Source organism: Microsporum canis, genomic scaffold (assembly GCF_000151145.1).
Source record: "Microsporum canis CBS 113480 supercont1.5 genomic scaffold, whole genome shotgun sequence".
Classification (NCBI taxonomy): Eukaryota; Fungi; Ascomycota; class Eurotiomycetes; order Onygenales; family Arthrodermataceae; genus Microsporum; species Microsporum canis.
Window position 1 is genome coordinate 2,010,617 of NW_003299165.1, and position 15,252 is coordinate 2,025,868.

The 15,252-nt window shown below is 48.0% G+C and overlaps 6 protein-coding genes across 6 annotated transcripts; 3 read left to right on the forward strand and 3 right to left on the reverse strand.

Annotated features, from left to right (window-relative positions):
* Window positions 1–66: 66 nt before the first annotated feature.
* MCYG_05839 (40S ribosomal protein S13) lies at window positions 67–932 on the forward strand (the record flags this gene model as incomplete). The annotated part of the gene is made up of 4 exons (XM_002845924.1): window positions 67–307; window positions 397–429; window positions 647–693; window positions 759–932. 4 exons carry the CDS (start codon window positions 106–108, stop codon window positions 930–932), a joined length of 456 nt encoding a protein of 151 aa, XP_002845970.1.
* Window positions 933–1,298: 366 nt separating this feature from the next.
* On the reverse strand, window positions 1,299–3,929 carry MCYG_05840 (coiled-coil domain-containing protein MTMR15; the record flags this gene model as incomplete). Its single annotated transcript, XM_002845925.1, has 4 exons — window positions 1,299–1,808; window positions 1,878–3,352; window positions 3,382–3,388; window positions 3,468–3,929. The coding sequence occupies 4 exons, from the start codon at window positions 3,927–3,929 to the stop codon at window positions 1,299–1,301; spliced, it is 2,454 nt and encodes an 817-aa protein (XP_002845971.1).
* Window positions 3,930–4,308: 379 nt separating this feature from the next.
* Window positions 4,309–5,105, forward strand: MCYG_05841 (conserved hypothetical protein; the record flags this gene model as incomplete). The annotated part of the gene is made up of 3 exons (XM_002845926.1): window positions 4,309–4,437; window positions 4,609–4,925; window positions 5,015–5,105. 3 exons carry the CDS (start codon window positions 4,309–4,311, stop codon window positions 5,103–5,105), a joined length of 537 nt encoding a protein of 178 aa, XP_002845972.1.
* Window positions 5,106–6,554: 1,449 nt separating this feature from the next.
* Window positions 6,555–7,729, reverse strand: MCYG_05842 (TRA2B; the record flags this gene model as incomplete). Its single annotated transcript, XM_002845927.1, has 4 exons — window positions 6,555–6,979; window positions 7,061–7,413; window positions 7,525–7,615; window positions 7,687–7,729. 4 exons carry the CDS (start codon window positions 7,727–7,729, stop codon window positions 6,555–6,557), a joined length of 912 nt encoding a protein of 303 aa, XP_002845973.1.
* A 442-nt stretch (window positions 7,730–8,171) lies between these two features.
* Window positions 8,172–11,717, reverse strand: MCYG_05843 (jade-1; the record flags this gene model as incomplete). Its single annotated transcript, XM_002845928.1, has 2 exons — window positions 8,172–9,267; window positions 9,319–11,717. The coding sequence occupies 2 exons, from the start codon at window positions 11,715–11,717 to the stop codon at window positions 8,172–8,174; spliced, it is 3,495 nt and encodes a 1,164-aa protein (XP_002845974.1).
* Window positions 11,718–12,137: 420 nt separating this feature from the next.
* Window positions 12,138–12,986, forward strand: MCYG_05844 (conserved hypothetical protein; the record flags this gene model as incomplete). The annotated part of the gene is made up of 5 exons (XM_002845929.1): window positions 12,138–12,226; window positions 12,313–12,554; window positions 12,625–12,648; window positions 12,726–12,803; window positions 12,878–12,986. The coding sequence occupies 5 exons, from the start codon at window positions 12,204–12,206 to the stop codon at window positions 12,964–12,966; spliced, it is 456 nt and encodes a 151-aa protein (XP_002845975.1).
* Window positions 12,987–15,252: the final 2,266 nt, after the last annotated feature.

Consider the following 15,252-nt stretch of genomic DNA (forward strand, 5'->3'; position numbering starts at 1 on the left):
AGGAATATTTTTTTCATTTTGAGATTTCGAAAACTTTTCGACATTGACAGCGCTTCACATATCGCCAACTTTTGCTCTTCGCCAGCACCACCAACACCATCAAAAATGGGTCGTCTTCACAGCAAAGGCAAGGGCATTTCTGCCTCTGCCATCCCTTACTCTCGCACCGCCCCCGCCTGGGTGAAGACCACTCCTGAGCAGGTTGTCGACCAAATCTGTAAGATGGCCAAGAAGGGTGCCACTCCATCTCAGATCGGTGTTGTCCTCCGTGATAGCCACGGCATCGCCCAGGTCAAGGTTGTTACTGGTATGTTTATGGTTGAAATTGGATCTCTACCTACGATTTTACAAAACTCGCTTTGCGCTTCTATATCTAACGGATTTTTGCCAATATAGGAAACAAGATCCTCCGCATCCTCAAGTCCAACGGTACGAATTCACATATAAGATCCCCTGTGTGAGGCGATCCATCCTTAGGGAAGCGCTTCAACGTGAGATATCGTTGAACATTCTCTAAGCTTGATCGCCTCACAAGTAAATAATGATTGAACCTTTCCAGAGCTCCTCCAGGAACATGGTCTTTCAACACTGCCTCTGCTTGGTCATGGTCGGCTGACAGAGTGATTTTTTTTGTAAACTTGTATAGGCCTCGCCCCTGAAATCCCAGAGGACCTTTACATGTTGATCAGAAAGGTATTTTACCCCTATCTCTCGTTGTAAATCATTAATTTATCCGAATCTAACCCCGCTGTTCTTAGGCTGTGGCTGTCCGCAAGCACCTTGAGCGCAACCGCAAGGACAAGGACAGCAAGTTCCGCCTTATTCTGATCGAGTCCCGTATCCACCGTCTCTCCCGCTACTACAAGTCCGTCGGTGTCCTCCCACCAACCTGGAAATATGAGAGTGCCACTGCCAGCACCATGGTCGCATAAGCGATCTCCATAACATTTACGAATTCAATGGACCAGTTACAAATATGGGTGTAAAAAAAAGCAAAATCAACATGGCGTGGGTCTAAACTAAGGATATGGCCATTCCAATCAACCCTACCCGGCGGAAGTGCCTGGAGTTTGTATGGACTTGAGCGGATCCTTCTACAATCGCAGGAATTGAGCGTTAGATTATTATCTTCATAATGAATTAAGTTCTTCCTGGCTACCTTTCTCTTACCATATGTGCTACTAGCAATTACGAATGATGAAACAAAATCGAATACCATAATACGCAAAGGTCAAGTCGATATTAGTCCAATAAGTGTATATGCAGGGTAATGTACCTAAATTTTATCCAGAATAGTGCTAGATATACCTGGTTTCGCGTGCAACAGCATTGCACAGTTCGACCTTCACGCCAGCCCCCGTAAGCACATGAATCCAAAGTCGTTGAGTATCACTTAAACGATCACTTTCGGACTTGACCTCCGAAAACATCACCTCTTTGGTATCCATACGCCAGAGGAAAAGGTCTGGAATACCTCCACCGCGTTGTTGGTATTCTTGCGCCATCACCTGGCATATAGTTGCTAGTGCCTCACCTCGAAAACATTGGGCAATCTCAATAAGATCACTGAGTGCGAAGGACCAGTCAATGCCAATGGCACAGGTTTGTTTTGACGATTCACGTTCATGGACTCCGCAGATAATATTTTGTGCTTCGCCATTTGATATTTGAGCCAATCTAGAATTAATCTCAGATACTCGAGAGGAATAGAATGAATCTGTATGTAAATCCAAGGGGCAGGTTTGGAATGGAGTTTGAAAGACATTTGGGATGTAGGTAAACATAATATCGTAGAATAGGTATCCAAACTAGTTGACGGGAAAGAGTTAGTAACATGGAAATTACGGATAATCATGATAGATATTGGCCCAACTCACGAGAGTCCGCAGGATACCGCTTTCACAATGGAAGCCTTTCCATCCATGATCTCTATACCAACTAAGGCACATGTTTTCAACTCTGCATTCACCCCCTCCTTCCCTTTCATCAACCCAAACGGTCGGGCGGCCTTTGACTTTCACATCATTGTTGCCAGCTGATTTTCCATTAAGTTGTTTTACTGGAAGTTCCTTTTCAATGCGGATTCCTTGTACGGTCCGTTCTTCAGGTTTCGCGAGCATGACATGGGAAAAATCGTGCTGTTCCCGCTTCGCTATCTTTAGGGATCTCTCCAGTTTCGTTATTCGTTTCTGTAGATTATAATGGAAGATTATATGGCAATCTGGGTCTCGAAGCCCGTCTTCACAAGTACGAAGGGCCTGATGCCTCCATTTTCTCTTTCGACCATCATCAGAGAGATTATCGCTGGTGTCCAGTGACCACATATAATGTTCTTCGAGCAGCGCCTTGCGCTGATACCAAGTCCCTCGCCTAGCTGAATGAAAGAGACGCTGATCTAGCAGTTCCTTCAAAGTTTCATGCTCTAGTTTATGTTCCTTAAGGCGCCCAAGAGACCACAGGCCTTTATGTATGATCCGGGTGTACACCCAAGCAGGAGAAAATCTGCGTAGATATGCGCCTTCTCCGTAATCGTACAACCGTTCTTCTTTCGATTGCTCTTCTCGGAGTAATGCCTTCCACCTAGGATATACTGCCTCCGCAATTTGCCTGACGATTTTTATCTTCTCGTCAATCGATGAGCCATTAGACTCCATTTCCTTGTCCATATCAAACTGCGTACGAAGCGCCGCTTCAAATTCGAGCAAATCAGGCCTGGAGGGAAATATAGAATTTGACCGACTGACAATATAGCTTGGATAGTTCTTTCTAGATATTTTTGCCAGTATTATTGATATGAGGGACTTTTCTGACCACTGGGTAGAACGGTAAAAGACCAAGTGGACACGTTCGAAGAGTTTCAGGGGGCCACTTGAGAGTCGTATGCAATCACCAGTACAGTCAAAGATCTTTTTCTGGAAGAATGCAGTTCTTATCCCGGTTTTATTATTACCAGCAGTATGCCCAATAGATGTAGCATCGGTATCTCCCTCCCTTTCTGCATCAGAGGGTGAAATCCAAGCTAGTCCCGTCTGGCTGCTGCTTGCATTGCACAGGCCCTTTATCAGATCTTTCTTGTTTTTGCCTGGTATTTTCGCAGCTTTTGCTAAGGCTTTCAGTTCGTCAAGCAGGAGTAACGAGGATGCCTCTTCTATGGTCTCTATTTCCTCCATACCGTCCGCAAATTTAAACTCATTGCCAAGTGCAGTTACAGGCACTTCTAGTCCTTTTCTAGTAGAAACTAGATCACCGTTTGATTTTGGTAATTTTCTTATCTTCCGAAGATCAGCGACAGCCTTTGGTATATCTGCAATGTCTCGATAGTAACCCAATCTATTGACACGATGCCAGGCGGCTGTTTTACGTAGAAACAGTCGAACATACCTAAACTCTACTTGTCAATAGTATGTTCGGTATATTCGACAGTCCCGAAACTGAAGAATAAGGATATATGCAAGGGATTAAGAAACGGACAGGTATTGAGATTCATAGCATAGCCGTTTCCAATAATCAAACACGGATTTCTCTGCTTCGATGAAGAGATGGCTTTCATCCTCTAGGACGCTATCGAGAGCGTAGTTGAAGGCATCGACATAGATAGAGCTCTCTCCTTTAATCCATTTTCTTTGGTCAAATCTCTGCTGCGTCGTCACAGGCTGATCTTCAGTATCCAATGAGGTTTTCCACTGTTCATACTCTTCGATGGCATCTTCGTCCGTTTTTAGGGGAGGGAGAGACTCTTCCAAGCCCGCTTCCTGATCATTGTGCCCGGAGTCATCAAACAATTCCTGGTCTTCATCTGCCACTTTAGATCCAGATGGAACCAAACCATCTCTCTCGATGCCTAAATCTGATCGCTTGCTTGACACAGAATCGTCTGGACTTGCGGAAGTTCGTCTTCGTTTAGGCTGTGAGGTGCGTAGTTCTAACATTATCAAAATGAACGAAGGACGAGTAAACCATCCACACTCGAGTATCCCACAGATCGAACTGATATCACCGCATTCCGCCCATCGGCCCCGGTGTAGACGTTCAGTTTTCGTAACTTTCGTTTTCGACGTCCAGAAAACGACGCGTTGGCAACACGAAGTCACATGATGCAGGATACCTCTTAAACTTGTTTGTCATGTTTGTCTTTAATTCCATCTCTCAACCTTCGATCTTTAATCAAATCGCAATATTAATAAATAAATAATAATATCAAAACAACGAGCAGAAGGGAGAAAGGAAACTGCCCAATTGTAGCAGTGAGGTGGCCTCAGAGATACGTTTTTGAGGGTGATGGTATCTTAAATAGTATTACTATTCTCCATGGCCGATGCTCCATCACAACTGCCTGGAGGCAACCCGCTTCCTTCTGGCGCCGGATTCCAAAACCCGGAGAAACAGAACAATGGAGAAACACTGCAAGACAAACCAATTACCATGCAGGATAACACTGTATGTGATAAAACCTCATAAGTAATACCACTGAAGGACCACGACCTTTTTAAACTCCTGTCAAACTACAATAATATACCCCTATCAACCCCACCCACCACTACTTCTCTTACAGGAAAGAAACTGACCTATTTCACCCCCAAATCGTCTGGGTCTCGCATTATATCTCAGTCTCTAGAATCAAACTCCACCCCTAAACCTACTGCTGGTGTTCCTCCCCCGCCAACAACAGCTTCAACAACCTCTCGCGGCGTCACCCCATCCGTAGACAACGAGTCTTCTACAAATAAACACCACGATAACCGGGATATCATCATGGGCGGTGGATATGAAACAAGAGGTGCTTATCGGGGAAACGGTGCTGGGGGAATAGGCGGCGCGAATGCAACCCCGCAAGCCCATGCTACTGGTGCTCCAGCACGTATATACATGAATGAAAAGATTGTCCCATATCTTCTTGAGGGTATGAAGATGGTAGCCAAAGACCAGTAAGTTGTACATTTATGTTTAGCTGTATAGAGCCATGTTGGAATATTTTTTTTTAGATAATGCTAACACAATGTCCCATTATTTCTAGACCTATGAACCCGCTACAAGTGTTAGGGGAATACCTCATACAAAGGAGCGGTGAAATTGGGGAGACTGCTAGGGAACAGTCGACAACCTGATGTGCTCAAAAGTATATTCATAAGGCCGCGGTTTATCCACCGCAATGCTGGATTGATACCAGCTAACTAGTTCCAATTGCCTAGGGAAGGCCAGAGTTTTGCGTTGAGATTCTATCAATGTAACAAACCGCATACATACCCATGCCGTACAGTTTTGGTTTTGTTTTCAATTTATAGAAGCAGCTATAAATTTATGCGGTAAGGAAATAGGGGCTAAGCGCAACAATTTGTGCTGAAGCAATAATATATATTTGTTACATTCCCTCAAGGCTGAAATACTATAACAGGTAGTATTTGCTTGTCAGTAGTAAGCCATTCCCATAGGAAACGCAATAGTACCATTTTAGTAGCACTATAGTTAGTAGAGGGGAGACGTGTAAGGGGTTTGTTCTGCCCCAAAAACCGAATAAATCAGTAACTCTCCTCCATCAAGGTAAAAACTCTTGCGCGGTTACTTGATATACGATGATCTCCTATGTGCTATGGGTAGTCTAGCCCATAGCCAGTACACCAATAAATTCCACATTAGTAAGGGTACCATAAGAGGAGGACACTTACCAGATGTCTGTTACAGTTGGAGTTGTCATTCCAGAGATATATAAGACAGCTGTCAGAGGGTAGCTTGAAGACCATTGCTCGGGCAAGTAATGTATCACAATAGAGGAGGAACAAGGATATAGAGTATCCTTTCCCTGCAACTATGTAACCATTATAACAAGGGGATGGGAGTTCCAGAGAGACACGAAGGGAGTATATCGGCTCTCATAACTACGAGTAGTGACAGAAGCGTGAGAGACGAAAAGCGCCGGGTTCCCAGTTGTAGGATTTTGTAGCGTTGAAGAAATTGAGAAATGTTTTGATAATGTTCTTGGAAACGTCAAGGCCACTCCCGGGCCGATATTTTGCAGGAGTCGTTACCTCAATTTGTGTGAAGAGATGCAATACGGCGAAACAAGCTGACTACCGATGAGGACCACAGGAGAGAATGGTGCGGAAGATATTGCTGCCCACAAGAGAAAAGCCGAAGGTATTACAACGTTTAGACATCCTGTTTTCCGCCGCCTTGCTTCGAGATTTTAGCGACATGAAAAGGAAAAGCTGTTTTATAGCGAACGAGTGACATGTCAAACAGACATTCGACCTCAAACGTAAGCCGTGAGCCATTCGAAATTTGTCGAAGCCATGCAAGAAGTGTGGGGGCGAAAGGTAATGTGTAACAAACATAGAAGCGCCGCCGTTACCGATTAAGTACCGATCCCAGCTGAAGATGCCGACAATAAACCACGTGGAATACAGTAGTAGAATCAGAGGATGACAACCAGAGAAGAAAAAGATAAGCAAAGATGAAAACGGGAATCGATCCAGGAAGCAAGCCTAATAGGGGTCAAGCGTGACTTGAACCAAAACTCGAGTGTCGTTGTAAAGGGCCTGCAAGCGCGCGCGGGATACCTACCTAGCGGGGGCCGGATCTATCGTCCCAACGGTTATCGTAAGCTCGACTCCCAGAAGGCTCATAAGACTCACGATGAGAAGGGGTATCTGCGTAACCAGAAGCAGACTGTGCTCGAGCATCATCTCGGTCGTAATATCCTCCACCACGGCGGTCACCTCGGCGATCTCCCCGGTCACGGTCACGGTCACCCCTATCACTTCTGTCACCGCGATCGCCGCGGTCTCCATACCTATCATCTCGACCTGATGTAGCGTAACGGTCAACACCTCTGTGGCCGTAGTCATCACGGTAATCACGACGACTGCTACGGTCACTGTAAGAATCGTAGCGAGAGCTGCGGTAGCCATCGTCATAACGGCGGCCGTGACCACCGCCGTATCCACCACGACGGTCATCATAGCGGTCGTATCGGCCGCCGCGACTGTGTCCACGAAGTTCTGGTATTCGTTTTTAGCACATTTCCGCCATAAGGCAACTTTCCTAGTATAGGACAATAACGTACCACGTTTGGGGGGTCCGAAGTACTTTCCGGGTGTTGGAGTCCTAGGACGGCTACGACGAGCCTTTTCAATGCTCAGGGTACGTCCGTCAATTACTTCACCTTGTAGACCCTCCCTGGCTGCTTCTGCCTGCTCAGGAGTAGCCATGTTCACAAACCCGAAGCCACGGGACTCTTTGGTATGCGGATCAAGCATGATGGAGCAGTTTTCCACCTCACCGTATTTCTCAAAGAGACGGATTACGTCTGCTTCGCTCAAACGAGGATGGATGCCAGTTACAAACAGGTTAGTCCCTGTGTTCTGAGCTCCTTCTTCATCATCTGTGTTCTTCATTCGCGTATCCGCTCCTTCAGTTCTGTATGATGTTAGGCGCTGCTCTCCTTTCTTTCTTTCTTTTTTGTTTTATTTTTGTTCTCTTGGTCAAATAATCAAGGGTAGGTCGGTAGTATGGCATTCTTATTCTTACCGGTCAGTACGGCCGTTGGGGGAAGCACTACGGTTTCGAGCAGAGCGATTGGCATCCTGGGGCGACGCGCTACGTCGGCGGTATTGGGGGTCTATTTGTTCAAGCCATGGCTTAGTGCTTCACTTCGCGTATAAAGTAAAGAGTAACTGCATAGAAATTTACCTTCGAACCGATCGTTCTCATTCTCGTACTCCATGTCAGCCATGGTTAATGGTTTTCTAGAGCGGTAGAGCGGCTCTGGGGAATTGCCACTGGTCCGTGAAGTCCACCTGCCGCAAGCGCTAACGAGGGAGATAAAACAAGCAACAAGGAACAGTACGGGCTGGTCAGCACCGTGTGAATGGAGAGAGAGTGAGAGAGAGTGAAGAGTGCGAGACGAGGAATCTGGGAAAGGCGAAAGAAGTTGGTTTGATGTCTGGAGAAAAAAAAGCTGAAGCTTCACAAAAGGCGATCCTTTTTAAGCTCTCACCCGATCTGGACTAGCGCATGTTTACTTGGCCCACGCTTTTTCTCCCTCTTATGTGCGAATTGATTATTATTATATTACAACTTGTTTCATTTATCATGACGGTAATGGTTAGGATATAGCAAAAATGAGGTGTAATACACTGAAGAGTGACAAAAGAAAAATGTAGTGATAGGACGGTCTATCTAAATCCTCGCCAACGCTTTCGTGTCTTGTGTGTTTTCGGCCTTGGGGCTTCTTCACCCATAGCCGTAGATGCGATGTCCTGTCCAGCGTGCGTTGCCAGCGCCCCCTCAACGCCGTCATTGTCTCCGGCCAGGTCACGAAGTTCCTCCTCGCCTATATCGCTAAGTTCCTCACTCATGCCTCGAACCAGTTCCCTACCGGTCCATCGTTCTTCGTGTATGGTGGTGCCTATGGGGTCGAATGGTTGCATGTACCACTGGATACCGCCCTGGGCTAACGGTAGGAGCTGCTGGCCTCCCGAGAAGCTTGCAGGTGGTGTAGGGGGTGTGGTTTCATCGCCTGGAATCTGCAGTTGATGGTTGGCTTCCTCTCCCACTTTCCGGGTAGATGTTTGGCTCTGCTCAATCTCGTTGGAGCCTATACCGGGCACCACCTTTTCTGAGTACGATGCGGTCACTTCGCCATTGTTCTCCTGGTCTGTTGGAGTATCTAGGGTCATTTCCGTATCCTGATCTTCACCGCTAACATGTACTGCCCGATCGCCGTTAGTTTCGGGGGCGGGTTTCTCGTTGTTGGCCAACTCAGTTGGCTTTTCGGTAGCCTCACTTTTAGGCGTCAAGTCCAGGAGACGCTTTTCATTTTTGAATTCAATCCCATTTGTTAACGGTTGCGTTGCCATCTCAGCAAGGAGGGACGTGTTGGTAATCTCTCCGGAGGAAGTGTTTATAGAACCTCTACGAGAGCCGACGCTGTTTTCAAGGATGAGATCGAGACCCTTGAGCTCGTTCTCATAAGGCTTACCGTTCAACTCGCTTTCCCTTTTCAATGCATCCTCTAATAATGGCTGGACGGCTTTGATGATTCTTTTGGCAAGCTTTCGCTTCTCTCGCTGCTCGTGACTGAGTTCAGGAGCACGACCGCTAATCTGCATCTGCAGTTCTGCCGTATCACCAACTGAAGCAACTCCAATTCCTGAAGTAAAAACTTGTGCCAGATCTCGAGAAAATTCAGAAACAGACGTATAATATCGCTCTTCTAACTTTGATCGAATTGCCTGGAAGCCAACAAAGAACACGCCCTTTCCATCCAACCTGTGAAGAAGTCAGTAGATTTACATGGAAGGCAAACTTACGTGTACTTACGCTTGCACTTTTTCAAAAACGGGCCAGAGCATTGGTGGTATCGGGAAGTATACTATATCGATGATACTCTGAAGAGTTTCTGCGTCTTTGAGTTTCTCCCTTTCACGCTTCTTCACTTCACCGCATAACATTCGAACCTTGTCAACGTCGTGGTATAGCCTTTCCGCAAAGTCAATTCGTCGTTCCAAACGGACGGATCCTGCACGGCCCATTCCAGAGAAATTCCGTCGAGTCATCTCCATGGACGAAAAGGTTTCCAATTGAAGCTGCAACCGTTTTAACAATGCAGCACCTCGCCGAGCTTCTCGTTTAAGCGTCCAATACTTGCAGGCATCTTCAGCATACTGCTTCCTTTGACGGACCGTGAAACGGGCCAAGGAAGCAACAACGCTGTCGAGCACAACTCGTGGTATGACAGGCGCTCCAGAGGGTAACTTCCAAATAGTCCTTGTATTGGCGCGTTTTCGCTTATTGTTACCGCCAACAGTTAACGTGATTCGAGGCGTTATAGGTCTTCCATCGGCCTCGTTAGTGTCCGTGCCTTCCTGGGCTTCAGGTCCCATGGCAAGCGCTGCAGCCTGGCTGTCTCCCCATTTCTTCCCTTGCATGGCGGTGCGGTAGTATTCCAAGGCTTGTGCGGTGGCAGTAGAAGTGTTATGATCTGCCTGCCAGTCGGGTGGAACGTGCTTATCGCAGAAGGCTTTAAGTTCATTTGAATCTTTAATCGCGGGAGCTCCTGGAGTCAGTTTCATCCTCAAATACAGACGAGCTCGCCTTCCACAGGTCGGGTGAAAAGCTACAAAGCAATTCTTGTTGCTGCATTGGATGCAGGCACCCATCTTCTGGCGGCAGATGTAACATGTAAGTTTCCAACGGCTTCTCGGGACCTTTTCTATTTCAATCACAGGCTCCATCAGAGATGGGTTCCCTATGGAGACTTCTGGGATCCAGACTGCACAAAGGAGATGTGACCACTTAGCAGTATTTGTCTGCTTAAAGGCACCTTCGGTGTTAGGACAGAAGATACATGATGGCGACCCCCGACCAATTAGTTGACACTTGCGGCAGAGCCACTGGCCCTCGGGAATATAAGGCACACCGTAACATTCCTGGTGGACAGCAAGGTCACAGCCGTCACAAAAGACAATGGCGTTGGCGTTCTCACAATCCCCGTCGTCACATACGGCGCACTTGCTATCCTGTTCTTCTCCTGAGCCAGGGTTCTCACCGTTTACCGCCACTGCAGAACTAGAACGTGGTCTTTGGGTTTGGGGTGGTTTAGGGTTTGGTTTCGGTATTCGTCTTTCTAGAGCATGCCATTCTTTCTCTATTTTGGTCATTGTAATTTCAAATATCGCCGGCTTGATAGGCTCGAATTCTTCGACTTTTCGTTGCATATTATATTCTTCCAGCCACCTAGCATCCTGCTCATCCATATCATACTCCACTCTGCCCACATCCGCATTCGGGATAGGCGGGCCGGTATCCCCTTCTGCAGGTGGAGGTGGTTCTAGATCGAGATCACCGTCTGTCGTGCCTTCTGACAACCGGATCATTCGTCTTTCGTGTCGGAGAAATACATCACTTTCCTGATAACCCACACTCGCCATAGTACGATCCACATAGTTCTGCTGTCCAACGCCCTTTTGCTCAAACGGCAGAAATGGGTCTTTTATAACCCATGATGGCTTTGGTAGTGTAAGTTTTTCGCGCGGATTCGACGTTGGTAGTAACGCCGCTTTGGATTTATCTGGTGCATTATCATCCGCCCTCCGAGGCCTGTCAAGTTGACGTTTGGAGGGAGATAAACTTGGTCCTCGACATCCATTCGGCGTGTTGCTGGCATCTCCGCTGTTCCCAAAGCCATTCCAGTTTGCTCCGTTAGAAGATGAGTTATCGCCGTTCGCCAACCCATCTACTTCCTTTGAGCTGAACACCGCGATTTGAGCATCTATATCGAGGTCGGGGTGAAACTCTTCCCAACCGCGTTCTTCACGAGGCATGTATCCTTCACTTTGCGTCACGGCCAGCACCGCTGCGGCAGCAGAACTATATCTCCGGGCCTGAGTCCTCGGGCGACTAGAGCGCGAGGAAGCCGGAGGGGTTGCGGGAGGAAGACGCGAGGAGGCATGGGAATCGCGAGCAGGTCGGGTCCTAGGCTTGCCTGACTTATTTCGCATTTGTGACGAGGCCCGGACGGGTGGGTCTATATCGTCCACTTCGATGTATCGTCCGCCCCCTCCAGGGCCTCCGGGCACATACTTGAGCTTCTTTGGCGGCGGTTCCCCTGGAACGTGTACAGCTGTATTTCGAGCCCCCTTCTGCGCTGGTCTGGGTCGTGGTTTGGGTGCCCGGGCAGCAGTTGATTTCCGCTGCATACTGGGGGTAGAGGAGGCCATCTTCCAGCTTCTATCCCCTTCCTCTGTTGTGATATGACCGATTCGATCGAAGGTATAATAAATGAACCGCCCAAGCGTGGCGTCGTGCTTGTTCGTGCCAGCTCCCAATAGTACTCGTTTTCTCGTTCGTTTCTTCGTTGCTTCACTGCATGCGGGCGCGCGGTATCATCATCTCACCCGTATATTCAAAAGAGCCCAACTCCATAAATCCCCACCAGTAGCGTTGTAAATAGTTGATCCAAACTCGTTTATCCCTTCTCGCCCTTCATCTTTCTTGAGTTGAAGTTGACGCGCGCTAGCCGCTTTAGGAAAAGCCTATGCCAAGCTTTTTGGCCGCCGAAAGAAGCGCGACTTTTCCTGATGCGGAAACATAAAAACATCTTTTTTTTTCTCTTTCGCTGAAGAGCGCAAAAAGGGGAACTTTTTTCTTCTTGTCTTTCGGTTCCCCCCTTGGAAGGGTGAAATACAAGAGCGTTTTGGTGCAGCATGAGTGGTGCGGGTGATGACAGGTATGTACGTGGGACTTTTGATTTTTCTCTTTTCTTCTCTACTGGGGAGAGGAACTTTGGTTGACTGGTTGGTTCGTCTGTCACAGATGGCGAGGTGGCCGTGGGTATGACCATGGCCGTCCACAGGGCCAGCGACATCATAGTGGGGGATATCGAGACCGTCAGAGCGGCTCACACCAGCAGGACCGTCATGGACACCGAAACCAGATGAATAACAACATGACCGCTACTGCAGCATGGACAGGGCCTCCGGGCGGCCCCTCGCGTGAACCCCATATTCCTGTTCGAGGATTCAATTCCGTCGAGTTGAAGGACGCTCTGAGGAAAGGTATCGTGGAGACTCCGTGCTTGGGGGTTGGACTGGAGCTAGCTTGCTAACTACGGTGCTTCTATCGCAGATTACAAGAAGGGAGGACAGGGTGGTATGCTAATTCTCTAAAGGTTACATACCGAAAGACTTTCCCGTTAGCTAACCCTTTGGCGGCCGATGTTCCTGAAGAACCCCAGCCAGTGATCTATAGACCCACCGGCAAAGATGGCAACCCGGTTCGACCTAGTGGACCATGGGGTTCAAAGCGTACGCTCCCTTTTTTCCCTTGCTCCGGTACCGTTATGTTTATAGAAACACCTGAAACTAACTGGGGAACCTAGCAAATTCCATGGCCAACGGCAAGGATTTCTTCCTTGAACTGCGAAAGCAGATATCTGGGCTCCAGCAGTCTAACGTCCAGGGCGGCTAGGGATGCTTGAAGGATCGGGGGAGATCTCGGCCTATAAGCATACACACATACGAGCTGCGTGGGAGGATAAGTAACTCCCAGAAGGTAGGAGTCTGCAATATAGCTAGCTGGACTTAAGAGTAATATCATTTGCCAGCTCTGGCTCTCAGAGACAGAAAAATTCTATATACTTTTTTGTCTTTGAACTTATGTCCATACGTACGTTATGCCGAGGCAGTTAGGTTATATACAGGCTAGGGCTGACGATAGTAATCTGTTTCGAAATATGCTATTATTGGGAACTCCACAGTTTCAGTTATCATGTACGATGGAAACAGTCTTACCTGCAGACCGGGTCGTAAATGGATAAATGGCATAGCAAGCAATATTAATCGTTTTGACTGGATCCCGCCCCATTTGCCCCTTTTTCCCTCTCTTCTCTTCTTTCTGCATCGACTCGCTTTTCTAGGCATTGATCTTTATTTTACTATCTACATTCCGTTTCCTGGTTGATTGTTTCGACTCTTGCTCTCGAGAAGACAGAATTGGTCATTTTATCAATTGGACGACCATGCTGGGCAACTAGATTTGGGCCGCATAACAACCTCTTATCACGCTGTTTACGAGCTGTACGATCCCCGACCAGCTATCATGCACGATATATTCGATGTTTAAGCACCTAGGTCGGCGGCTAGAGGTCACTCGCCCGAGCTAAATCCTGCAGCCCTTTGCACGAACCAACACACCTGTATAGAGTGCCACGACACCAAAAAGACCGGGGGGGATGGGGTAGAGCATATACGGAGTACATAGCATATTGTTTCATCGAGGAAGACAGCTGCACAATGTCTCCCCTGTGGCCGGCCCGGGCAAACCTGGTCTTCACGTCCTGGCGTTTCTCGAATCCATCGCGGACCCGGCATACATGACAAAAATAACGGCGTACAGGGGCAATACTCTACGGGGCCCAATAGCAAAACGGCCTACATCTATTAATAGTGGTGATTGACGTTGGTTTGGGAACTATCGACTCACATCTCAAGATATAGGCGCGCTATCTCTTGGGATTTCCGTCTCCTATGCCAGACCATTTCGGTGTCCGGGCCCAGTACGCTATCTACACGTCGACAAGAGACGGCGGTACATAGTATGGGGAGTAACTACCCCCCTCCCCATGGTGGCTGCCTTGCCACACCCATGAAAAAGAAAAACAGCGCTGGGATATACGATGAGCTGCTTAGCGGGATCTCGCTCTGGTGGCAATTACAGTACACAAATTGTTACGAGTGGCATCCTTGGCTTATGCGGGCCGAGTGGGTTGGCGGCTAACCACCAGTACCATTGGTCGCTATCCCAGGGAGCGGGCCGTCCGTCAACTTTAATATCAACCAAAGGCCAAAGGGTCACGGCCGGGTCTGCGCTGATATCTCCTCCATTTGCAGTGTTGAAGTATGGCCTCTCGGTCACAGGGAGAATATTATACCATGCCAACAATGGAGAATTGGTTTGAGAGACCGCACGACATAACCACCGCTAACCGCCGAGATGCTGGTCTTTTTTATATGCCTGCACTTGACAACCCCGGGAAGTACCAAACTACCTGTCCAGCAGGCTCCCTCTGTGAGATGCAACGTATCTCGTACTCGGTCAGACCACAACCCTAAACGCCAGGCTTATTCCAAAATTAGCATCACCCAGTCAGCCAGTTATGCATCACTCATGTTGCGTACGATCTCATGCTTCTCCGTCGGAATTGGCAATTCGGAAGTGAAGTCACTAACCGGGCCGGGAAACACCGTGGCAAGTTGCTTGCTGCAGCCTGTTGGCATATTGGGGAACGGCCTAATAACTCAAGATCTGCCTCAGAATCGACCAGGGTCCGACCTAACAGACCCGCTCGTTTTTGTCGTTTTTGCCAGGTATGACAATGGGTCCTCACATAGAGCCGCTTATGTGCCAATAATGAATCTTACCCTGTGCTCAAAACATTAAATACCCCGGCCAGTAAGCATTGCGGATTTGCGCGATTCCGGAAACCCATGACACATATATACTCCAGCCTAGTGCACAATTCACCATCGTCAAACGCACTATTGGCTTTATTTGTTTTTAGTTTGCCCCCCTCTTCCGTCGTCGAAGCGCTTGGTGTGTTTGGCCCGGGCTTAGACCGCAGGAGAACCTCTCTGGCCGTGGACAAGCCTCATGCGCGCGCCGTCATGATGGAGTACAGGAAAAAAAATTAAAGATGATCCGTTGCCTTCATATAAGAGCCAAACTTTCTTCATTTTCAACCGCTCTCTTGCTCGA